General features: G+C 35.8%; 2 protein-coding genes across 3 annotated transcripts; one reads left to right on the top strand and one right to left on the bottom strand.

The window, feature by feature from the left end:
- The first annotated feature begins 4,009 nt into the window (after window positions 1-4,009).
- On the top strand, window positions 4,010-14,462 carry srpx2 (sushi-repeat containing protein X-linked 2). The gene is made up of 10 exons (XM_051658718.1): window positions 4,010-4,299; window positions 9,467-9,547; window positions 9,634-9,825; window positions 9,960-10,136; window positions 10,249-10,372; window positions 10,465-10,586; window positions 11,186-11,365; window positions 11,662-11,795; window positions 11,898-12,019; window positions 13,765-14,462. The coding sequence occupies exons 1-10, from the start codon at window positions 4,227-4,229 to the stop codon at window positions 13,943-13,945; spliced, it is 1,386 nt and encodes a 461-aa protein (XP_051514678.1). The 5' UTR covers window positions 4,010-4,226; the 3' UTR covers window positions 13,946-14,462.
- Window positions 14,268-25,071, bottom strand: LOC127418245 (synaptotagmin-like protein 4). 2 transcript variants are annotated; one of them, XM_051658717.1, is made up of 17 exons: window positions 24,927-25,071; window positions 22,929-23,066; window positions 22,244-22,456; window positions 21,980-22,089; window positions 21,056-21,170; window positions 20,680-20,808; window positions 19,745-19,850; window positions 19,541-19,637; window positions 19,311-19,411; window positions 18,748-18,843; window positions 18,449-18,627; window positions 18,140-18,233; window positions 16,904-17,065; window positions 16,647-16,752; window positions 16,451-16,559; window positions 16,149-16,360; window positions 14,268-14,906 (listed from the first exon to the last, which is right to left on the bottom strand). In XM_051658717.1, the coding sequence occupies exons 2-17, from the start codon at window positions 23,042-23,044 to the stop codon at window positions 14,764-14,766; spliced, it is 2,088 nt and encodes a 695-aa protein (XP_051514677.1). In that variant the 5' UTR covers window positions 23,045-23,066; window positions 24,927-25,071; the 3' UTR covers window positions 14,268-14,763. The 2 variants fall into 2 exon arrangements, with proteins under 2 accessions (XP_051514677.1, XP_051514676.1); XM_051658716.1 differs by having other exon boundaries at window positions 22,929-23,063; window positions 24,927-25,065.
- Window positions 25,072-26,356: the final 1,285 nt, after the last annotated feature.

Below are 26,356 nucleotides of genomic sequence, written 5' to 3' on the forward strand. Positions count from 1 at the left end.
GACATAATTAATTATTCAGTTAATCGGGTCGGAGGTTCAGTGTTTCGGATGAAATTATGATAGAAATCCTGAGCATCTATTGAAGGAATAGCTCACTTAAAAATGAAAATTCTCTCATCAGTAACTCACCCTGATGTCATCCCAGATATTACTTTCTTTCTTCAGCAGAACACAAATGAATATTTTTTGAAAAATATTCAGTCAATGCAAGTGAATGTGACCAGAACTTTAAAGCTACTAAAAGCACATAAAGGCACCATAAAAGTAATCCAGACGGCTCCAGTGGTTAAATCCATGTCTTCAGAAATGGCATGATAGGTGTGGGTGAGAAACAGATCAATATATTAGTCCTTTTTTACTATCAAAACTTTCAAAAAGCCCTCTTAAGTGCTCTCTTCTCTCCTCAGGGAGGAGAATTTATAGTAAAAAAGGTCTTGATATTTATACAAAATATGTTTCTGTTTATCACCCACACGTATCATATCTCTTCTGAAAACATGGATTTAACCACTGAAGTTGTATGGATTACTTATGCTGCCTTTATGTGCTTTTCGGAGCTTCAAATTTTGGCCACCATTCACTTGCATTGTATGGACGAACAGAGGTGAGATACTCTTCTAAAAATCTTCATTTGTGCTCTGCAGAAGAAAGAAATTCATACACATCTATGAGGGTGAGTAAACGATGAGAGAATTTTCATAACTTTGGGTGAACTTTTCCTTTTTTCTATTTGATGTGTGTGATTACATCTGGAAGACATATTTTTTTTTAGGCTGTTTGCTCATCTGCAATACATCTATAAGACGTTTTCTCTTGGATGCCAAAAAGACATTCAGATGTCTTGGAGATGTATGTTTTTAGAATGTATGTATGCATGCATGTTTTTACGATTTAGAATGTAAATCTGCTCATTTTAAAGATGTTTATCAGAAGTTCATTAGAATGTCAACTTACATTTAGTGAACTAAAAGATAAAATAAGAAAGCAAAAACTCAAGCAGAGCACAGTTAAGAGTGGCTCATGTTAATTCAGGAAGGTTTTGCCTAAGGATTTAAATAATAATAATGCTGTTTTTACTTTGGAGTATAATACACATCTACATTAAAGCAATATTCTGGGTTCAATACAAGTTAAGCTCAATCGACAGCATTTGTGGCATAATATTGATAACCACAAAAATTAATTTTGACTTACCCCTCCTTTTCTTTAAAAAAACACAAATCTGGGCTACAGTGAGGCACTTACAATGGAAGTGAATAGGGGCCCATTTTTGAACGTTAATATACTAACTTCTTCAAAAGTATAGCCACAAAACATAAACAGTATGCGTGTAAACATGATTTTAGTGATAAAATCGCTTATTAACATTTTCTGTGTAACATTATAGCCAATTTTACAACTTCGTTGCCATTGTGTATGATGTCAACAAACCTTTAAACCCTAAAATGACTGTAGAAATGGCAATTTAGACAACTTTACAGCTTAAATAATATGCTATATAATGCTTTTATGAAATTAAAGTGCCTCACTGTAACCCAAATTTTTTAAAGAAAAATAATTTTTGTTGTAATCAACACCACAAATGCTGTAGATTAATCTTAATTTACATTGAACCCGGAATATTCCTTTGACCCTTATCACCGTGCATTTAAGTCTGGTGAATTTTGCTGTCAAATTTGCCAAATTTCAATGTCATTAATTCAAGTTGGACTCTGAATCATTTTACTTTCTGCAGGGCAGCTGAATAAGCTAAATAAATTTTGTCTTTTCAAATGTTGTTCTTACTACACATACTCATCAGTTGACATCCTTTTTGTTGGAGAGCACCCTGCTGAAAAGTAATTAACAAAGTTACACAATAGCTACTGAAAAGCACCACAATTCATTATTGTTAGATTGAGGTGGCCACGTTTAAGGCGCTGCTTGCCAGCCTGTTCTGCTCTGCACGCCTGGGTTTAAATCCTATCCTTGTCAGTTGAGAGCTTTGTCGGAGAAGACCGTGTTGTAAAGTTACCTAAGAAACTCTACCGAAGGACTAGCACAAAATGCTGCTGAGCTCCTGGTACCTCATTAATGGGTCTACTCTAATATCTGCAGAAACAGGCGAAAATTTGTCGCACACACACACACACACATTGTGGTTAACCTCTGGACTATTAATAGTGGCTTATGGAAAGCACCACAATTCACCTATAATTGACTTGTCATATGACAAGGTGGCTGAGAGGTTGAGGTGATGGACTGCTACACAGTTGTACTATGCACATGTGGGTTCCAATCCCATCCTCATTAGTCAACAGCTTTGTTGTTGGGTTGCAGTTTTTAAAGTAAAAAGCCACTTCTGATACAAGTGTAACCCCTTCTTTTCTGGTCCCTTGTCAATGATGACACTAGTCAAGCACAGATTGAGTTCATCCTCTTTATTGAGCTGGTATTAGGAATGAGCGGATCCATCCCAAAGTATTCCCCCCTGGAAAGTACACCCTTGGTGGTCACTATGGTTTAACTAATCCCATGGTTAAATTATAGTTACTGTAATAAAACCATGGTTAATTTTTGTAAGGGTAAACAAAACAGAAGTCTAATAATTTTCTGTTTAGACTCACAAATAATAATAATAATAATGACTTAATGACTAAATATAATATTTTAAATTACCAAATTTTCCCCAAGAAATCGCAAAAAAAATAAAAGTTCAATAGAAGTATCGGTATTGGTATCGATATCAACGATATTGGACTTGAAATTATTGGTATCGGATCAAAAAGAAAATAAGTGGTATCGCCCATCCCTAGCTGGTATATCTGTTTTTATCTGCTCACGATTTGTGAGATCAATAATGGGGGAATAAACAGTCAAAAACACCTTCTCCGCTCCAAAAATCAAGCATTTATTTTATCAGGCACACTCCAACCACATGTTGCACAGCGCTAGCAAAGCTAGCCTATATCATTCTCAAATCAGCTGATAAAGAAAACACTGAAATCTTGAAATGCTATGCGTCATTTAGCACCTAATCCCTTTTCAGTTGCTCATTAAGCACTTGTTTAACAGGTTAGACATGTACATGTAAAATTATTAAAATAAAGAATTAATTCTTTAGTACTGGTGGAGCGGAGAACATTTCAGCCCGCCGTCTCTCTTACAGCCAAACTCAGACTGAGACAAACGTGATGTATGGTAGTTCCTAGAAAACTCTACCGGATGTTCCCCCTTCTCCCACTAGAGGACGCATTTTGTCCATTAACGGGACAGAATATACTGTCTTTTTTACAGAACAAATACAAAATGAACATTAAAGATACTTTAGATTATTATATTGAAAAAGTAACATTTCCCAACAGAAAATAAACATTTCCTCTTTTGTTGTTTGTTTTTTTGACGAACTTCAAATTACCCAACATTTCAAGTTTTACTCTGTTACACTAGCAAATAAGAAGAAAATGGTACAATGGGCAACATTTTCAATATAAGATGGTAAATGATTACAAAAAGTGTTTAATAGATGCATGAATCTTAGTTTTGAGGTGTTGAGCTGTTTGTGACGTCCATTTACAGGAAGTGCTGCAGAAAGCATGAAATTAAACTTCACCTAAATATCTGAATAAACTAACTGCTAGAATGCCTATAGGTTTGTACAGCTGTGATTTATTTATTTATTATTATTATTATTATTATTTATTTTGTAAATTAAGGGTTATATTTTATGAACAAAGTTTGAAGAATACAGCCTTTATTTAATTAAAAGTCATTTGTAAAATTATAAGTCTTTATTGTCATTCTTGATCAATTTAGTTCATCAACAATAAAATTATAAATTTATTTAAAAAATATAACACATTGAAAGTGATTCAAAACTTGAAATTTCACTTTGAAATGATCAAATTATTAAATTATTAAAATGATTAAGAACTAAGTTCTCTACTTTGCTCATAATTTCAATAACGATAGGAGAAACGGCTCGTGCATCGACAGCGCCACCATTCGTCCAAGTACTTAATACCCAGCAGAGATGAATAGTGGAAGAAATTTGCGCTGAGATTAGGCAGATGCGCCAGTAGTTTGCGGACTGCGTGGGATTCACTTCTTAATGCGACTACACTGTCAACACTGAGATAGTTATCCGAACGATAGTAACTGCAAGATACTCAGGTATTGCAGGATATTAGCTGTAAAAGTTGCTGTCAACATTCATAGCCACATCCGCCTGCCTGGCAGCCAATGCAATGGTAAAAATTCTTATTAATCTGCTTGTTCAGTTGTCCATCATATATCAGACTCTGGGACATATCACTGAGGGTAAGACATCTTTATGTTCTTTTGTTTATGTGACAATAAAATGACCTGGATTGAAAAACCCAAAAAAGTTTTATTTTTGTATAAATCTGTTAAGATTCGTGAAACCTCCAGAAGCGTTCGCGTATTTCATTAAGCCAGGAAATACCTCCGCAGCTATATGGTTTATATAGAAAACAGCTGTGCTTTTGTTTGAGTTCGCATTGTCGTTACAGACTAAAAGAAGCCAGTGGAGAAGTATAGCATTTGCGGATTAATTAAATAGCCTATATTTAGTCCTCCACATATAGTCCTCCACATATAGTAGCACTGTTAGCAGGCTAAAATATACAGCCTTTAAAAGATATCTATGAATAATTATGCGTTTCGAAATGGTTCTCCTTTTTCTTCAACCTAATGATTGAAAACCCCCCTCATTGTAACTCAGTCGCGTTCCAGTTGTAGTTTGTCATGGAACAGAAGTGATTCAGACTCCAGAGGAATTTAGGGGCCGTTCAGACTGAAAGCGTTTTTGCGCTTCAAATAGGCCTACTAGTCACAGCGCAACGAATGAAGCAGAACGCATGTACTATGTTTCTCGACACGCGTTTTTAATAGTTGAAGTTATTTTTAACGTGCTGCTACGCGAGACGCTGTAAACACAGCGAGAGGCAGCGCAACGTTCAAAGACGGGCGCAAAACGCTTTTGGTGTGAACGGCCCCTTAGTCAGGTACCGTTTGGTGACTTGAGCCCAGTGCCTAAATTTAACCCAACGCATAGACATAAACGTACTTTTAAGTTTAATCTATAAAGCGTTAAGAGTTTAATGCTGCTGGAAACATATTATTAACATGTTCACTTCTTATTAAGCTGTGTTCACCATACAACCGTTTTAGTAATTACAAGCGGCAGTGACCCAGGAAATGCCTGCTGTGACAGGGCCCTAATTTGACCTTTTAAAGCAAGACAGTTAAAGCGTCTTTACACAGCCAAGTTAATCCTGCTGTATGCCTGCATAAAATTATTTGTAAATATGCAGTGCATCATAAAAGCCAGTCTAAATTAAGCCTGATTTAACCCACCTCAGAGCAGCCTTAAATGTGGTTTTTGTCATGATAGAGCTTATATTTCATAATTTAGTTTCGCATATAAGGTATAGTTTCACATTTTCATTCATTTCACATTTCTATATTTAAATGTTATATTTAAAACATTAATCTTAAACAATTTATTAAATTGTTTATGAACATTTTCCTTATACAAATCGGAAAGTCCTCCCTTAAGAACAGCTAATGTTTTCCAGTTAGTGTAAAACAGTGCGGTTGGCTCAGTCTCTGATGATTGAACCATAGTCTTGGTATTTTACAACCTTTTAGAGCATACACACAGCTGCTGTCAGCCTATTCTTTGTAGATTTGTGTTTCACCCTTGTGTTCTGTTCATATTGGAGTAATACTTGTACTTTACCTGGACAAAAATGTCTGGAGCAGTCTTTTGTGTAACCTGTTTTGTTTTTTTTTTATTTATTTTTTTTTATTTTTTTTTCAAAATAAGCGATAACACATTTATTGACATATTTTATTGTCACACCTCTAAACTAACTACTTTCATAGTTATTAACACAATTTTTGCATTTTGGTTGGGGGACTTTATGGATTTAAAACAACATTAGCTAAAATGTCACCATTAACATTTTTATATAAAATAAGCAATTTTTTTGTTACCTTCAATTCAGTAAAAAGCAAAGTTGAATATTTATGAAATGGCTGCTATATATATCATGCATTGAGAGTGACTCCTGCCATCTGCTGGGCAAAAAAAGCAAGACAAAAATTTCATAGCAATGTCAAGTATAGCCTATAGGTGGCCTTAGAGTTCCCCTTATTGTTGAATGGTGTCTGTAACCCAATGTTGTACCTTAATTTAGCATTCACAAAGCCCCAGAACCCTCTGATGGAGAATTTTTGTTTTATATATATATATATATATATATAAGGGATCAAATCGGACAAAAATGTCCGAACAGAACATAAGGGTTAAATGAATCTGTTTTAAGTAAGATTCCTAGGACTTATATGATACAAGACTGCTGGTATCCACTTTCCATATAAGTGATTTGGATTCAGTTTTTCTTTTGCTCAAATATGTCTCCATCTTTTGTTTATGTTTATAAATGTTTATGTTTATAATGTTTATACCGTTCCTTAAGAAGCATGTAAGCCATTAAATGACTGAATATTGCAATTACACTTACAGTTGTGGCCAAAATATCGGCACCCTTGGTAAATATGAGATAAGAAGGCTGTGAAAAATATATCCTTATTGTTTATCCTTTTGGTCTTTCATTCAAAATATTCACAAAAATCTATCCTCAAATAGTTATCAAACAATTCCAAACACAACACAAGTTTTATCAAAAAGCAAATATTTTTGTCAAATATATGTGTGACACAATTATTGGCACCCTTGTATTCAATACTTTGTGCATCCTCCCTTTGCCAAGATAACAGCTCTGAGTACTCTCCTATAATGAGGTTGGAGAACACATGGCAAGAGATCTGAGACCATTCCTCCATACAGAATCTCTCCAGATCCTTCAAATTCAGAGGTCTACACTGGTGGTCTCTCCTCTTCAGTTCACCCCACAGGTTTTCTATGGGGTTCAGGCCAGGGGACTGGAATGGCCATGGCAGAACCTTGATTTTGTGGTCAGTGAACCATTTTTGTGTTGATGTTTATGTGTGTTTTGGATCATTTTCCTTCTGGATGATCCAACCACAACCCATTTTAAGCTTTCTGGCTGAGTTTTGTTGGTATTTGTTTTACCAACAAATAGTTGGTATTTGATAGAGTCCATGATGCCATGTATCCAAACAAGATGTCTAGGACCTCTGGCATAAAAACAGCCCCACAACATTAAAGATCCACCACCATATTTAACCGTGGGCATGAGGTACTTTTCCATATGGCTACCTCTCTGTGGGCACCAAACCCATCTCTGGTGTTTACTGCCAAAAAGCTCTGTTTTTGTTTTATCTGACCATAGAACCCAGTCCCATTTGAAGTTCCAGTAGTGTCTGGCAAACTGAAGATGCTTGAGTTTGTTGTTGGATCAGAGCAGAGGCATTTCTCTTGAAACCCTCCCAAACAAGTTGTGATGTAGGTGATGTCTGATTGTAGTTTTGGAGACTTTTGACCCCGAGACTGAACTAATTCCTGCAATTCTCCAGCTGTGATCCTTGGAGAATTTTTGGCCACTCAAACCATCCTCCTCACCGTGCATAGAGACAATAGACACACATCCTCTTTCAGGCTGATTTGTAATATCTCCAGTTGACTGTCACTTCTTAATTATTGCCATGATGGTGGAAATGGGTATTTTCAATACTTTAGCTATTTTCTTATAGCCAATTCCCATTTTGTGAAGCTCAACAACCTTTTGCTGCACATCATAACTTTATTCTTTGGTCTTACCCATTGTGATGGATGACTAAGTGAATTTGGCCTGTGTGTTACCTCATATATATACCCCTGTGAAACAGGAAATCATGGCTGAACAATTTAATGTTCCTTGTCACCCAGGTGTACTAAAACATGTCAAATATGAATGGGAATATACTTCAGATATATTTTACTCACAAGAATTTCAAGGGGTGCCAATAATTGTGGCAAACGTGTTTTGAAGAAAAATATTTATTTATGAGATTTTTCCCAACTTTCAATTAAAGGTTCGATTTTTGTGAATATTTTGAATGAAAGATCCAAAGGATAAAGAACAAAGACATATTTTTCCCAGCCTTCTTTGCTCATATTTACCAAGGGTGCCAATATTTTTGGCCAATACTGTAAATGCCAGCAATTGCCTTCTGAAACATGGCTGTAATTTGTTCAGTTTCTGTGTGCAGAGAGCAGAAGCTTTTGGCAAATTTAGCTTGCCATTAGTTGAAACAGTTTTGTCCTAGATTTCACTTGAAGCAGATGCATATTTAACTTTGTTTGCTTTTCATGTTCACTTTAACATTCTTTTCAGTATATTTTCTCTCGAAAAATATACTGAAAAACTCTCATGGTTATAGACAGAAAGCTTTCCCAAAGAGCTTTAAAGAGGTTTATGTATGTGAAACCGGAAAAGCGTGTGTGAGAGGAAAGAATGATGATGGTGGTTGTGCTGCATTGAAAAAAAAACAAAAAAAAAACAGGGGTGCTTGGGGATCTTTTTCTCTACCACTGAGGCCACAAGATACTGATGATGAAGCAAGTTTGCTGCTGTGATATGCTTGCCAATGTTTTGACTCAGAATTATTTTGAACACTTGGAGGCTTATAAGGTCACTTTTAGAAGGTTTTTGGAAATAATGATCAAGGTTTGACAATAAGGGTGGCCCATACTCCAAAAATTAAAAGATACTCGAGGCACCATTTGGCAGAACCCTCTGGAGATCCACCAGAAACCTTTAAAGGAGCTTCAAATCCTATTTATATACTCAAGGGTTTATATTATGTCTCAAGATATACAGAAGTTCTAGTGCCTAAAACCTTATGGCACCCTTATGATAGGGTTATTAAAGAAACCATTAACAGTGTCTAGTGTTCTTGTAGATGCTAAAGTTTCTCTGAGAACTGAAACCCCAAATTGTGCCTTGAGTATCTTTTAATCTTTACAGTGATACTGGCCCAATAATGGATTAAAAATTACAAACCAATTAGTAATGTTTTGCATTTTATGCCATTGTTGTCCAGTACAAAAGAGGTGTATCAATTTTGCTGTCATAGATTTACATTATAGCTGTATAAATTCTAGCAATTATTGTAAATTAAAAACCTTGTGCAGATTTACACATTTCAATTTCAAACACAATTCCATCAAACTGAATTGAGTAATCTTTAATAAAATAATTTTAAAAAACTAAATATTTAACATTTTATTGAGTTCATTTTTGTTAAACATTACACGGTTCAATATGATTGAATTTGTTATGAATTTGAAATGCATAAATATTAAAAATAGGCTAAACACTTTTTTATTTATTTATTTATTTATTTTTTAAATAATTTTTGTGATGGGGCAGTAAAAATGTTTTTAAAAAGTACAAATCTGAACTACTTGCCCTACCGGGTCTACCAAAACAATTCCTTCTGTTGCACCCTGCATGAAGGTACATAAATTCATACATTTTATGTTTGCACTCAGGCTCTGGGTCGACTTACCATGACAATAATGAAGTTGTGCATGGGGAAGAGACTTACAACACCCCTCATTTGGACTACAAACGTAAGTAGTGATGATAGCTCACAAATTTTGCACATTACGATTAACAGTAAAATGCAACAGTTATTTTCAAACCATTTTCCCATCAGATCCACAGTGGTGCCACACATTTAAGCTAGCCAATGGGGAGGCAGCTTGTTCTTCTCCTCGAGGCAGGCATCACCAAAGCACACTTGGAACCCGCTGTTTGCTCTCATGCGATCGAGGACATAAACTGCTGGGCCGGTCATCAGTGCAATGCATGCCCAACCGCCGATGGTCTGGAACTGCTCTTTGTCGAAGTAAGTATACTTAAATTAGATAAAAGGTGTCATAAAACACCTTGTAATTAGCCAGGTGCTTCAGAGTACTGGGCAAAATCTATCCTTGCATGAACCATGTGTTTTACTGTTTATATTATGTCTGAATCTCTCAGAGGTGCGCTGCCATGTTCTGCCTCTGATTGACCACAGCACATATAGTTGTACCCATGGCTTTGTGGCAGACTCCAGGTGTGACTACACCTGCTATGTAGGCTACCAGATCGAGGGAGATCGCTATCGTATGTGCCAAGAAGATGGAAAATGGAGTGGCACAGAACCAACTTGTGCAGGTAAAGTAAAATCTTAGATTCCTATATTAAAATCTGATGTTGTGCAGGAGTTTAGAAGATTCATTGTTTAGGTCAATTTTCATTCTCCAGGTCAACTTTTGCATTGTTTCAGATCATGACCCCCCCATACTGAAATGTCCTTTGTCCAGAGTGAAAGTAGCAGAACCAGGAAAACTAACAGCCAGGGTGTCCTGGGACCGCCCTGTTGCCAAGGATACAGCTGACAGAGCACTACAGTATGTGTGTCACATTGTATGAAAGCCACCCAACTCTCTCTATGTCTTAAAGGCAGCCTATAGACTAACAATTTCCTTTCATCCCTCATCAGGGTCTTACGAAGTGGACTGGAGTCTGGATCTGACTTTCCTGAAGGAATTCATGTAATTCGATATAAAGCCTACGACCAGGCTCGCAACTCAGCAATTTGCAAATTTACTGTGCGTATTGAAGGTAAGTTAGAGGAATAGTTCAGCCAAAAATGAAAATTCAGTCATAATTTATTCACCCTCATGTCACCCCAAACTCATATGACTTCTTTCTAATGCAGATTTAATAAATATCTCAGTCCGTCTGCTCAATAAAATGGCAGTTTAGAGCTTAAAATCATAGCAACTCCAATGTCATATTCCAAGACTATTGAAGGGCATACGATAGGTTTTGGTGAGAAACAACCCAAAATGTATGTAATTTTTTCATTGAAAATCTTGAGGTCCGTTTGCCGTTCATAAGTGCAACCAAAGAACTTGCATTGTTTCAAGCAATAAACCTTTATGAAGATGAGTAAATTATGACAACATTTTCATTTTTGGAAGAAAGTTTGTGAAAGGGAATGTAGAGAAAGCATAGAATTCTAATTGGGTTCTATTTCAGAGCATAATCTAGAAATAATATTACTCCATTGCAACTAGTAAAAAAAAAAAAAAACAAGGTTCTATATTACTACAAGTTTTAATATCCTTCTGTAAATCCTACTCTAGATCTGGTAAGGTACACTTTCTTTACACTAACCAAGGTATATATTTCTTCAATTGATATTTCCATTCCCTCAGTGAGACGGTGTCCAAAGCTGAAGCCGCCTATGCATGGATATCTGAGCTGTTCATCTGATGGCAATAATTATGGGGCTATATGTGAATACCATTGTGAGCCTGGCTATGAGAGGGCAGGATTTTCCACACGTGTTTGTCAACTTAACCGTAGCTGGTCTGATAAAGCAGCAGAGTGTGTACGTGAGTATCGGTTATGTGTACATGAATTCACTTATTAAAATATGTCAATTTTTGATCAATCTTTTTGTTTTAAAGATTTCTGAGATTTTGTATTCTTCAAAAACTCAGCTTTTGTGTTAAAAAAATAACAAAAAGTAATACTAGTTCTGAATGACATGAGGGTTAATTAATAATGAAAATGTCCCTTTTTTTAACATTTGATTATTTCTATGACGCCTTTTTTACATGACTTGTTTTAATTGTAGATTCAATTGTTTTCACTAATTGCTGCAAGAAACGTGTGCTTTTTCTTATAGTAATGAACATAAAAACAGACGTCAGGTCTGCAGGTGCTCTACTTGACCAGTTTTATGAAAAGAGAAGGCTTCTCGTTGTGTCTACACCAGATAACGCTAACCAGTACTACAAGCTTCAGAACATGATGCTGCAGGTTGGTCAGATATAAACTCTAAAGCAAAAATATGGCAAGACAGAAGAGTTTTAATTATTGCAATACACAACTGTAAGATTGTGTGTGATTTTTATGACCCAGAGGGCTGGATGTGGTCTGGATCTGCGACATGTGACAGTGATCGAGCTATTAGGAACGGCACCTCGTGCAGTGGGGCGCATCAAAAAACAACACCTAGAGCCCGAGGCTATAGAGGGTCTTAGGTAACTTTCTAAAAATCTACAGCAGTATTTACCATGTACTTAACTGTTGTATTTACAGACTTGTGCCATACAAGAGTCAATGACATGACACTTATTTTTTGTCCAGATCCAGCTTATTCAAAAATACATTAAAAATACAGTTCACATGAAACAATTACCATCTAGAGCAGGGGTCGGCAACCTTTTTGACATGGAGTGCCATTTTTTATTTTCATGGTCAATGGCTGTGCCAACCCCTGATCTAGAGACAGTAATAAGAAACAAACAAACAGATGTTGACACGAGCAGTGCAGAATAATCTTTTATTTTTTCTTAAAAATGTGTTTTGTTTTTAAATCAATGAAAAACTTTTGTCCACCAAATCAAAGTCATGTGTGACCTACATGTAGGTTGTCATTTTTTTGTCATGTGAAACAAACAAACAAACATAACCAGATGACTCCTTTAGACCCTCAAGACTGTGTGAAAAAAAAAATCTGATATATTGATTATTAGCCTATATTTTCATTTTTATGAAAAGGCAAATTTTTTTTCAGGTCATATGGTGTACCCCTTTTTGAAATTAATTATTAAGTTGTGTTCAAGGATAAATATTGGAGATGCCTTTGGAAGATGGAGACAGCTTAAAGCCCAGAAATCCTTTAAAACGGATGCTGAGTTGGCCAATTCTGGCAACCTGCATGAGCTTTGAGTCTGGGGCGGGGCAGACAATTCTCCAATATTTTGAATTTGGACTGCAGTACCCATTTCAAATGCTTGTTGTCAATCTTACATATAGCACCTTTAAGGTGCAAGGAAAGTATTATAATACTTGATGGTTACACCACATGACATTTTAAATATACAGTATGCAGTATATCATCATGTTTTTCAAGGTATTTTATTTTTTTTTACAAATATTATTACATATACATACATACATACATATATATATATATATATATATATATATATATATATATATATATATATATTTTTTTTTTTTTTTTTTTTTTTTACATAAACAGTCAAAAAAAAATCATTTTTCTCAGGGTTACAACATATGACTTGAAAATAACTTATTTAAACATCTTGATAGTCTAAAGAAGTCCTCTTTTTTTCACATGGCAAAAAATGGCAACCTACATGTTGGGTAAAACACATGACTTTGATTTGGTGGACAATGGTTTTTCAAAGGTTTTTTTTTTATTTTTATTTATTTATTTTTTTTTAGAAATAATAGTAATAACTACTCGTGCCAGCATCATCTATGTTTGTTTGTTTGTTTCTTTGTTTGTTTGTAAAAAAACATTTATAGCATTTTATACAATAAATAAATATATATATATATATATATATATATATATATATATATATATATATATATATATTTTTTTTTTTTTAAGTCTTTTCCAAACAACTTGGAAAAGAACATTACATTTCTACAAATTTGATGTGTTCTAAGCTAGATTTTAAAAATATTTCTCATTTTTTATCACCTCAGACAACCTTATTTGTCAATGACCCACAAGCAGATAACAACTGCAATATGGCAAACATATGTTCTTTAAGTTCTGAAGGAGACATATTGACCCAGTCTTACTTTGATAAAAGCCATATGACAATCTTGGGGAAAATAAATTTTCAAAACAATAACTCTATATTGAAGGAAATGGTTTTCCAGAAGCTCTTCACTATATATGCTTGTTTCCAATTTTAAAGTGATAAATTAATCATTGTATGTGATTTTTTTCTCTTTGTAACAGACAGGCGCTGCATATCTCTACAGCATATTTCACCATGGTGCTGCTAGATGAATACGGTGTGGATCGGGAGCGTTTTGTTAACCCCACCACCTCTGATGAGCTCTACACATACATAGAGGAGTACCTCCTTACAGAGGAGGAGCGCGAGAGACTGGAAATGAACAAGGACTTCTGTGACTGACCTATGTCTGAAATTCATGAATCAATGCAGCAGGGATTTACTGCAAAAGAGATTAACTACTTCTGCTTTAGATGCAAAATTGAATTTGTTTTTACTATATGAATGTCAGAGGTGAAATTATAGCAATAGGTTATCTGGATGCATGCACTCCAAGAGCCTGTTTCCAAGACAAGCACTAATTTAAAAATAACATATTGTGGGATTATTAGCAGAGAATCAAAACTGGATGTAGTGATTTAGTCATGAACAGATTTTTCTGAATGTGGACAATTGCAAAATGGGGTGACAATTCTTAATAATCTAGTGCACAGCACACAACATGGATTGTTGAAAATATTTAATATTTATTAAATGCTGATCATGTAGCTCCTAAAATAAGTTGCTCACATAGGTGGACTAAACTACAGCATGATGATGATGATGTATGTAAATCAATATGTAAAGCTTTGCTGAGTGGTGTTAAGAACAAAATACAAAAACAACAATGGGCAATACATCAAGTGTACATTTAAAAACAGTGTTATGAGTTCAAACTAAATATTTACTGTGTATAAACTTGCATTTTTAAGAACAGAATTTCAAACAATGTTGTATTTGAAGACAGCCATTCAGCTGCATCATTTATAGGATGTAAATATAGTCCATACTGCAAATTTCCACATCACATCTTAAAACTTTAAAAAATCCTTTCTTTAATGAATCACACCAATCTTTTAATGTTCTCACATTGCACAACTGTAACAACACAAAACATTCTTTGTTTGAAATGTGTACCCCCTGTCTTGATAAGGCCCGAGTGTGGGAATATGGCCATGTCCTTACTTGCCCCTTCCCATGGATGAGCGCAATGGAAGAGTGGCCTCTGCCCAACAGTCTGGATACTGTATCATCTTCTGCCACAGTGAGATCTCCTCCCCCGTCGAGTCTGCCACCCGCTCTTCCTTTCCCTCCTTCACAGTCACTGTGCAACAAGTTTCAGTTTACTTTCTGTGCAAAACACTCCAAAAAGTGATCAAAAAAGGCCTTCTTCACAGAACATTGCAATATTAATGATATACGCTACCAGTCAAAAGTGTGGACACACTTGACTTACATGTTATGCTCTTACTTGAAATGAGTTTTAGACAAAAATAAATTGTGCCTGTATATTAATTTCTTTACAAAAGTAAAAATATTTTGAATTTAAATTATTTTGAACAAGTAAACAGCATACATTGGAACTTCTGTAGTAGTGTTTAAACAGCATCCCAAATGGACATCTTATGTAGTTGTTTAGAGAATGCCCAAGGGCGTACAGAGGTGTAATCTACACAAAAGTATTAGTTCTTACAAAGTTTTACAAACATAATTCCCATACTTCCATGTGTGTTCTTTCATAAATTCCACTATTTTAAAATGTGGAATATATTAATATAGAACGAGAAGGTGTCCAAACTTTTGACTGGTAGTGTGTTATCAAGTCAAGATTTATGAATATTAATAAAGCTTGAATTTAAAAGCAGACTCTGGATGCAAACTTTGAGATAAGTTTCACAATTACACCTTTCTGAATTTAGTGTCTTCAATGGGAGAATCCCAAGGATTGAATCAATGTTACAGGAATATTCCAAGTTCAGCTCAATTAACAGCATTTGTGGCATTATATTGACTGTCACAAAAAATAATTTCAACTCGCCCATTGTTTATTAAAAACATGGTTCCAGTAAGGCACTTAAAATAGAAGAGTATGTGACTAGTTCATAAACGCTAAAATAAACATTGTTATCTGTTTAAAGTTACAGTATATCTAATGGCTAATAGATTACAGGATTTTGTTGCCATGACAACAAAGTTTGGTTTTAATTTGGTTATACAGTAACTTGAAACAGATAATAAAATCACAATAAAATCATGTTAGGTTTACATCCTGTGGCCATACTTTTGAAACAATGTGTATTTTTGCATTTATGGACTGGCCCTATTCACTTCTATAGTAAGTGTCTTACTACTGTATGACCAAGATTTTTACTTATAAAAATAAGGAGGGACAAGTCGTACTTAGGCTTATTTTTAGTGAAAAACAACATTATGCCAAAAAAGCAGTTAATTGAGCTTAACTTGTAATAAACCTGGAACATTTCAGGTCATTTCCACTTAATCATAGCAAATCAAAAGACTTGCAAGCAACTGATTACAAACCATACAAAAGAACCTCTACCCTTACCTGCTCCCAAGCTGAGGCGGACTCCTCCCAGGAAGTCGTTGCTGGACAGTGCCTCTCTGTCCCAGACAGTGAGCTCCAGACACATGTCCTTCAGTTGCTCCAGACTCAACACTTTGTAAATAAATGTGTGGTCATAGTGTGGGTTCAGTGTCTTCTTCACCACCTGAGTCTTCCTCTTCAAGGAAGACTTGTTCTTCGATGGCAGCAGATACCTGATGGGTAGAATTATTGGCAGAAATGAAAAGAAAATGCTTCTCTAAAAATTCATTTAGGTAGAGGTAATGAAACAGCTGTTTGCAAACCCTTTCACAAAGGAATCAGATGTGCCTCCAGCTGTCATGGCAGTCAGATTTTTGGCCTCTTTGATCAACACATGCAGCTCACCACCATCCTCAGGTCTGGTCTTTTTCCCTTCAGTGAAGAGGAGAGACAATGTTTCCATTAACTCCTGTATATAACGCTGTAGATACAATTTCTGTCAATCTTCTTTTCCCCTACCTTTTCCCTTAGCACTCTTTGCATTATTTGATGTGACATATTTAAGTGAAATCACCAGCTCTCCTTTGTATTGATCAAACAGAGATGGTGCTGATGGGGTAGCTGCCTATGAAGCAGATAAAAAGGAAAAATATTTTTTTAAAGAAAAACATTCCTATGAAGAGAGATAACCACGGATATAACCACAGATAATCCACCAAAGATAAACACTGTCCATTGATTAAGTCGGAAGCAGCAGTTCCACAGAAGCCTATTACCTTTTCTCTAAGAACCATACACTCCTCATGGGCAGAGTCAATGTCATGGTCATCCATTGGCATCTCCACCTCACCCAGAAAAGCATTGCGGCCAAAACGGTCATAGTGCCAAACTGAGAGTTGTAGTGTGCGAGTCAGAAGCTGGGTGTGATTAATAGAATACTAAAAGAAAGGAGAAGCAGAAGGCCTGAGACTTTAACAGGATGGTTCACTTAAAAATATCAATTCTGTCATATTTACTCACCTTCTTGTTGATCTAAACCTGTTTGACTTTCTTCCTTCAGTGGAACACTGAAAGGAGAATTTAGTCAGAATGACAGCCTCAGTCTCATAAACTTTCATAGCATGGATGATACAATGAAAAGTTAATGGTGACTGAGGCTAACTTCCTGCCTAACATCTCCTTTTGTGTTACACTGAAGAAAGAAAGCCAAACGCATTTAAAACAACAAGAGGGTGACTACATGACAGAATTTAAAATTTTAGGGGAACTATCTCTTTAATGTACACAGAAATTGAAAATGATGTAACAGCTTGTCAAAAGGAAAAATGTTTTTCGATGTAAGAGTTTGCCAATTCTTTGGCAGGTTTGTTTAGTCTTTCCGTGGTGTGAGCACATGTTGTTTACTCTAGATTAAAATGGGGCAAGCACAAAAATCAATATTTGTCTAACTGTCATTCTCACTGTTAACAGTGTACATATCTTCAGTGTCAATATCATGCTAATTTGAGCAATGCATCGAGAATTAAGGGTTTTATTATTATGCTATATTTTTATATCATGCTATACAGTATGTGTCTGAACTTTTTCGCATTCCAGGCCATGAAAGATTAGTTATTATGGAGAGAGTAATTTTATTATTACTATCAGGGTGTCTGTGATCATTTAAAACCTGGAAATGTGATGGAATTTTAAAATTTTAATTTCTAAGTCTAGAAAAGGTAGGACATTTCTATAGAGAATATAGATGTTTCTAGTTCTGATCGGCTCTAAATTATTTAATCTGTGAGAACTTGCTCTGGGAAATGACTGTTAAAATCAAGAAATCATGAATAACTGGAAACCCTGTTTTACTCAATGGACATTATCTCTCTTGTGCCAAGCCATGAAAATGAGTTATTATGGATAGTGTAGTTTTGCTTGGATGATTAAACAATCAGTGCATTCATAATACTACTTTTTCAGATCATCTTCCCAAGCCATCTCTGATTATTTCAGTTCAAATTAAACAATACCTTCAGGTTTTCCTTAAAACTGGGGTTGATGGTGTTATGTTTGATAGATGTTTTCTTCTTGCTTCTGTCTGGAAGGAGGTAGGCCTTGACATATCTGGAGAATGTGACCAAGAGAAAGGAATCAACAAGTCAGGGGAGTTCAGTTGGCCTCTCAACTGAGTGATTTTCCCTCTGTAACAGGGGACCCCAATGCTGTCATTCATAAATGGAAAAATACTATTCTTGGAAGGCTAAAAGGAACTGAAGCTATCTCAGGAAATCACTTGGAAATGACTTTATGGCAAACAAACTGTGTTGAGGCCCACTTACGGGTTGCATTTCTTTTTTGCTGCATCAGCATAAGCCAGCCCTCGACACTCACGGACCAAGATAGTCAGGCTCTGACTGGGATCATCGTAGCAGAGAGAGAAGACAATGTCTCCACTCACTTCAACCCTGTCATAGTCTCCTGCTTCACTGTACACACTCATTGTACTGCCCATAGTGGTCTGTGGAGCCAAGCATATTCAAGTGTCAAATATTCTGTTTTATTTACTTTATCACTTAGAAGTTACTTTTGTGTGATTAATTAGTTTAATTATTATATTAGAAGTATAAAGGGGGTTTACCCTTGAGCCTTGCAGAGTTCCCCAGCTATCACAACATTTTTGTCTGTGTATATTCACCAAGTTATCAATATCATCCTCCTCCTCCTCCTCATCATCCTAATAAAACATGTAAGTCACATACCAAATAGGAGATAGTTTACATCAAAGTTGACAATTCCTGCAGTGTGTGACATTTACTATACCAAAAGCTAGACTCCATCTAAAACTATTTTTAACAGAATTTTGCCAATTCTTCAATAATTATTATGCAAGCAGCTTTCATGAGCTCATATTCATTGAAAGACTGGAATACTTTCAAAATTTAATTTGTTACAACACGGCACCACATAGAATGAACTAGTAAAGGCAAAAAGGTGTTTAAAATGGCAAAAAATGTAAAAGAACTGGTAACCAGTCACAGCACCTAAAATGTTACTTTACTATATATTCATATAGATTTTATCTTAAAATCTTGATAAAAAAAAAAAGCTCATGGACATTTTATGTGTCAACTACACATTTTAAATTACACCTACAAATAATATACTCCGACTTATGGATAAATTACTGATGAATTAACTTACAGCATTAAGGCCAGGGACGGACTTGCTTCTGTCTCTTATAGAGGATACAGTACACTCTGTTCCATCTTCACGCAAATCAAGTGTGGAGGCTGGTTTAATATCTATGAGAAAACAGTGTCTGTACATTTAAAACTAATTACATAAAAACAATAAAAAAAAATGTATGTGGATGCAATGAATGCCCATAAATATAAAAAACACATTACACTGTATTCATAATATGACTTCACCTGAAAGTTTGTGCACTCTTCTGACGCTTTTCTTGAAAATCCCATCAACTTCAGGCAATGATTCAGAGCAGAAATTCATGTGATGAATTAAAGAGGCCTTATTTTGGAGGATGGATAGTGGAAAATTAAAGAGAACTGAACTGAGCAGAACTAGAAAAGGGGGGGAAAATGGATAAACAGGGTGAAGGAAGAATAAACACTTACTGTTTCAATGGCTGAGGTGGAGCTTGAAATGCTGTTAGAGCTAGTGGGTTCTGTCAGGCTGGATACAGTGGGGGCTGCTGGGCTGATCTTAGCTGTCATCTCTTTTCTAGGAGAAAATCAGACATATATAACACAACAACATCAGTTTAGATTCTATTGTTTAGTTTTATTTCAAAGTACTTTATAGAGTACTCTTTTTATTTTTATTTTTTTCAAAATACATTTGCATGTTACATACAACACTGTAAAAGCATCAATGAAATAAAACCAGTGACAGAAATAAGAAAAAAAAAAAGTGCCAGTAATGGTAATAAAAATAATAATGACAATGTACGGTATATAGTAAAATAAGCAATCAACAAGACATTAATGAACAAATAAGGGGCTGCTCACACTGAAAACTTTGTGCATCCATATGTGATGTTTTTCTTTAATTTTTTTTCTGTGTAAACTTGCACGTGAATGAACAGATATTGTTTTTAAATTTGTATGATTGAAGGGTTTAATTTAACCCTTTGTTAAGGGTTGCAAAATTATTTTGGACAGCACAACGGATATGATGTCATGCATGAGGGCTTTTGGTTTTAATAAATAACAAAGCACAAATTACAAATTATATTAATTGCAAAATGTTAAACTATACCATCTACTCACTTTCCAGTTTTGAAATATGTATTTTTTGTTTTGAGCAAAGAGGTCAGTGTGTGACATTTCAATCTTCAATTGGTCAAGTCTTCTCATCATCCAGATTCTGAGGTCAGAGTTCACCAAACTTAAACTTTTGTCTGCAGCGGATTGCCAAATTTCTTTGCATGAGCTTGCGTTGCCAGGTCTCCCATCTCCAGATGCGTTTGAATGGAAGTGAATGGTGCAAAGTGTATTGTGACCGGACCTTTATAAGTCATGGATCCCTTCATCTCTGGATAAGGCCTTACCTCTGCATTAGTGGGGTACTGTGGGATGATTCTGTGCAGTTGCTGCCCAGACTGGATTTCTCAGTTGATTCTGTGTCACTACGCTGCTGCTCTCGTACATCAAGTCTCTCATTTACCTCATGAGGAGAGCTGAGAGAAAGAATCAGGATCAAGTATACTTGTTCTGTAAAAAGCAAGCCTTACAGCACTGTATTCCTTACACTCACTCTAAAACACTGAAACCACTGTGAAATTGGCATAACAATAATGCAGAATTTACCTGTATGATTTTTAATAAGCAAAAATTATTTAGCATAAATGGCTTTAAGAATATTAAAACACTTTAAAGAAAACCATTATATTGTTTGATCAATGCAATGTGAAGTGCTGATGACACCTCTCGTTTGTTAGTGCAACGTCCTTCAGTCTAGGTTTGGGCACAGGCACTGCCTGGTGGGAATTCAACTCCATTCTGCTTAACATAAATTCCCCAGCTGTCTCACGCCTTTTAACTAGAACAGAAAGATGTAAATTTCAAAATGGGGAAGTGGCTACGCAGCACTTTTTAATGATTAAACCCAAAACACTACCAGCTTTTTGCTAGATTATAGAAAACCAATTTAGTCCATTGGAAATTAAATTAAAGTCCTCTCTCTTCTGTACACATAAAAAGAAAACATCCATCTACATCCGCTCTTTATCTATCTATCTATATATACATTACCGGTCAAAAGTTTTGAAACACTTTTTTTTTCACATTTTAGAATAATAGTAAAGTCATCAAAACTATGGAATAACATAAATGGAACTATGGGAATTATGTTGTGACTAAACAAAATCTAAAATAAATCAAAACTGTATTATATTTTAGCATCTTAGTCAAGTAGTCACCCTTTGCCTAGAATTTGCAGACATGTACTCTTGACATTTTCTCAACCAACTTCTTGAGGTATCACCCTGAGATGCTTTTTAAACAGTATTGGAGGAGTTCCCATTTATGTTGGGCACTTACTGGCTGCTTTTCTTTATTATTTGGTCCAAGTCATCAATTTCAAAAACTTGTTTTTTTTTAATTAAATTTGAGTTTTATAATGAAATAAATTAATATGGTGGCACAATTATATTTTTGCCTACAAAACTAATTTCAAACATTTAAGCATACGCCTTCAGATCAAAAGATTTTTAAGATCATGAAAAACATTTCAGTCAAGTGTTTCAAAACTTTTGACCGGTAGTGTGTGTATATATATATTTATATAAACAATGAGTGCATGTTCACACTGCTCTATCAGACTGTCTGGCATCTGCTTCCTGCACTTACTCTGAGACCTCTTCCTGAGGGAAACTCGGACTAAGTTGTGTCCAGGAGCTGTAGAGAAGCGGTTAACCTTCTCGTCGTAGAACCAATCTCCAGTGCTCATCTTAAGATCTCTGGGGGGAAAAAAAACATCAACACTGAAGTTGAGTTTCTGATGAACATTAACCTTTTCCATTAAGCAAAGGCTTCATTTTCCAGTCCAATGTGCCTCTTAATAGTAAGGTTTCTAAATGGACGGAGGCCAAACAGAGGGATGGCCGAACTTACATCTCTTTGGTACACACTGTGCACATGCAAGACCCATTGGATCGAATGGATTGACATTTTCTGCAAATGTGATGTTTGCAAGCTCTACACTGGCTACCACGGGCCAGAAGACCCATGGGTTCCTGGCAGCGGCCGCAGCTGCGTTCACTATATTTCCCACTGCCACGTTTGGCACCCTTTCTTCGGATTACCAGCAACTCAGCTTTTAGCCTCCTGAGAGTACACAAAAAAGCCTTTATCTAATCTCCAGAATTCTATGTTTATCTGACAGACAATTTTAGATCAATATGTCTAGACTTTAGATCAACATATAACTTTAAATGCATGAATGTACACAGATGATTCAAAGCACAAGTCAAAGTTTGGACACACCTGACTGAATCTGTTTCTCATCATCTAAAGCTTTTGATCAAGAGGCTTTTGCTTCAAGGGATAGTTCTCCCAAAATTAATTACCTGTCATCACTTTCTCACCCTTATTTTGGGTGAGTAAATTATTACAGAATTTTCATTTGTTTGGTGAACTATCCCTTAAAATGCTTGAAACCAATTACTATTATGAAGACAAGAAAAGAGAGTATGTGTCTAAACTTATGACTGGAACAGTTTTGAAATTAGAGTAAATACTTCAAATATTTTCCTAATTTGATGAATTCTTATCGGGGCTACAGGGACCCTGCGCTTACTTCACGCGCTCCTCCTCCAAGCGCCTCAGTTCCTCATCCCGCCGTAAGACTTCTAGAATGAAATCTTGCTCCGAGTCCGTCAGCAAGGATACGGTGATCTCCAAGTTCTGCACCATCCTCAAGTGTCTAACCTGGCTTCTTAGAAACACAGAAACAACCAAATGGGTCTGGATGTATAAAGTCAACAGAATAGTTCATAAGTCAACAAACATGCAGATTACAGAAACTTGTAAGACCACATACAGTAGAACAGTTTACAGAGTAGAGTACCAGTATCACTAAATAAGAAGCTACTGTATTAGAGACCTACGATAATAAAGAACTCGCCTAAAACCAAATATGGGTCATCAGAGAAGAGACAAATATATATAGTGCAACAATTACAAAAAAAATAACAACAACAACAACAACAACAAAAAAAAAACAGGTAGAGTCCTGGATTAAAGGCTGAAATGACAAATAGAGGCAATAACCTTTCTCAATACTTCCATGCAAGTGTGGCTGTTAGTGCCAGCCTGTCAGAAGCTCCTCACACAGCTCTGCAGGACACGAGTAATTAAGCAAGGCACAAGAACATCCTGAGATGTGTAGATCAACATGCAACTTAGTCAGCTATGCAATGTCAATACCACAGCAGGCAAGCAGAGATTTCCCCATCTCAGTATCTATCACACAGAGCTCAGATTGGACACATTAATGTCACTTTAAAGCCGTAAATCATACGCATTTTTGGATTATTAAATCTTTTCAAAGGCAAATAAGCATATGCATTTGGCAAAAACTGAGGTGATTTTTTATACTATACATGTGGATTTTTCTCATAATGTTCTTACTGAATGGACCAAATTAAAGAAATAATGTTGTGATGCATGGGAAGACGTGGGCCAGAGAGCATGAGAACCCTGTTTTGATTTGTTGCTTGTGAAATTGTTGACAGTAAGATAATACAATGTATGATGTTTGAGATTAAATAGCTAAAGGGCAGCATTGCCAGGGAAAATGCCCCAAGCAGTGGAACGTCATCAGGAAAGTAGGAAAACAACGAAAGAGTTGCCGCCCTTTAACGACACACAGCCATGGGTGGAGATCTTTAGCAAACCTACTTTTTAAAATGATGTATGGTCTACTTATGATGGTTATTATAGGCTACTCAATAGCACCCAAGAGTCTCTTAAGTATCATTTGACCTCAATAAAGGTGTGAGGAAAAAGGGACAAAAACAAATTATCCAAGCAACCTTCAATTAAAACTGGTTTGGTGTGTATATCCTACAGAACAAATCGACCCTTGGTGTCCAACTTTTCCTCATTCTTTAAATGTTTAACGGGAATACTGAGAGGTTTAAAAGGAACAACGCAAAGAATGGACCTTCCTACAACTCCTGATAAAGATTTCAAGGATTTGAAAGGTGTTGCAAATGTAAGACACTGACTAACATACAATTGACTTATTATCTTAATAATTTTTCCAACATTACAATTCGAAAGAGCCTTATAAATGTACTGAAACGCATGTGAATGCAAACCACTAAAAACAGTTTTACACGAGGAAAAAAAATATACAAAGATTAAATTCATATAGGCAAATACAGAGTGAATAAAGCAAGTGTTGAGGCAAAACACTTTAGTACATAATACTAAGAAACTCTCAATGTTGCTCAAAGAGAAGTAATGTCCTGAGAATCTAAAGTCAAACACAACCAAACAGTGCAGAGAAGCGCAGAGCGAACTAAGGGGCCGTTCACACCGAACGTGTTTTCAGTCCGTCTGCGCTATTTTGAAAAACTGTTCAATTATATGGATATATAGTGAATTTTAACTTTTTTAAAAAGGCGTCTCGACACATTCTCGTTCTGTTCTATTCGTCGCACTGCGTCTAGCTTTATTTTACACAGCGCGTTCGGTCTGAACGGCCCCTATAGGTGTCTGATTTGCTGTGCAGAACAAATCAAACATACCAAATCTTCTCAAGTGTCCAACTAAACACTTCTCCACTTACCAATGGCGCAAGAATTTCCTCTGTCGTTGCCTTCTTCGTGCGAACTCACTGACTTCCAGCCTTGCCTAATTAAAAACCTCGTCCCGGAACAAACTGAATGTTTTCAGTAACTGTAGCTCTGCGCGTCAGAGAGGCTGGAACATCGACAAACAGGTGCGCGTCCGCGATGCGCGTAGACGTAAGTTTCCTTCGGGAAGTCAATGAAATTAACTTAATTTAATAATTAAATGTTATTAAATTTAAATTTAATTAAATGAAATGAAATAAGCCTAACTATTCTAAGTTTTATTTAATGTCATTTTGTTAAACATCACATTTGGATGGAATTTTGTTACAAAATTGAAATGCACAAATCTTAAAAAAGGCTAAAATGTAGCTATTTAATAGTATTGTGAATTAACAGCAATTCAATACTAGATTTAAATGTTTTTTTTTTTTTTTTTTTTTGACACTTGGTTTTGTGTAGATTTGAGCCAATAGCCAACATAACCACTCCTTGTGTTCCCTTAAACCTTCTTTTAATAAATATTATTTTATCATGTTGAATTCTTTTGTCCGATTAACACATTTATTGATTCACATAAATGAAACAGAAAAGCAAAACATATATACACAGAATCAACTGTCAACCCCCATTATTCCCTTTCCCGCTCCCAATCCCCAACACCACCTTGACCCTCAACAGATATCCCTGTGGTCAAAGCAATAGTATACACAAAAATCAAAACAAAACATATATATATATATATTAAAAAATTACAATAATCACACACATTTAATATTACACATCTCTCTCCACTGCCCCTCCCCGAGAGCCTTCCAAAAAGGCCAAATAGCTGCCCTGCCCATCTCTGTGTACCACTCTTGAAATGAGGGCACTCCAGCTGACTTCCAGCCCCTAAGAATGACTTGTCTGCCGATCATGACAATAGCTAGTACCCAATGTTTTATGTATTTATCCCCTATATTAATAACCACCCCATCGCCTAAATTACAGAGTCTGGGCCAAAATGAAATTTGAGTGCCCAATACGTCACACATAAAACTCTGAACCCTCAACCGAAATTGTTGGATCTTAACACACCACCAAAAAACATGGGTTGTGTCCCCATCTTCTGACTGGCATCGCCTATACAATCTAGAGGGGGTCTAAAAGAATCGATGCAAAATCTTGAATTGCATAAGGTGCACCCTTGCATCTCTAGATGTAGACTTGATATTTTTTAGAATCTTAGCCCACACTCCCTCCTCCAAAACCAAGTTTAGATCTTTCTCCCATAATCTCTTGAGAGAAGTTAAAGCCCCGTCCCCCAGACTCTGAATAAGCAGGGAGTAATACACTGATGTCTCATGACCTTTTCCAAAAGCAATAATCACCACTCCCAGAGTATCTGCCGCTCTAGGGGCGTGTATGCTACTCCCAGAAATAG

The sequence above is a fragment of the Myxocyprinus asiaticus genome, chromosome 27 (genome assembly GCF_019703515.2).
Source record: "Myxocyprinus asiaticus isolate MX2 ecotype Aquarium Trade chromosome 27, UBuf_Myxa_2, whole genome shotgun sequence".
Classification (NCBI taxonomy): domain Eukaryota; kingdom Metazoa; phylum Chordata; class Actinopteri; order Cypriniformes; family Catostomidae; genus Myxocyprinus; species Myxocyprinus asiaticus.

Bases quoted from the DNA above. Each gene is read 5' to 3' on its own strand.
- LOC127418245 (XM_051658717.1), bottom strand. From the start codon at position 23,044: ATGGTGCAGAACTTGGAGATCACCGTATCCTTGCTGACGGACTCGGAG. The intron at 20,809-21,055 runs GTGTCATCAGCA...TCTTTCTCTCAG, and splicing joins GTTGCACTAACAAACGAGAG to CTCTCCTCATGAGGTAAATG. The intron at 19,638-19,744 runs GTAAGTGTTTAT...CTCCAAAATAAG, and splicing joins CCACCTCAGCCATTGAAACA to GCCTCTTTAATTCATCACAT.
- srpx2 (XM_051658718.1), top strand. From the start codon at position 4,227: ATGGTAAAAATTCTTATTAATCTGCTTGTTCAGTTGTCCATCATATAT. The intron at 4,300-9,466 runs GTAAGACATCTT...GTTTGCACTCAG, and splicing joins TCTGGGACATATCACTGAGG to GCTCTGGGTCGACTTACCAT. The intron at 10,137-10,248 runs GTAAAGTAAAAT...GCATTGTTTCAG, and splicing joins CACAGAACCAACTTGTGCAG to ATCATGACCCCCCCATACTG.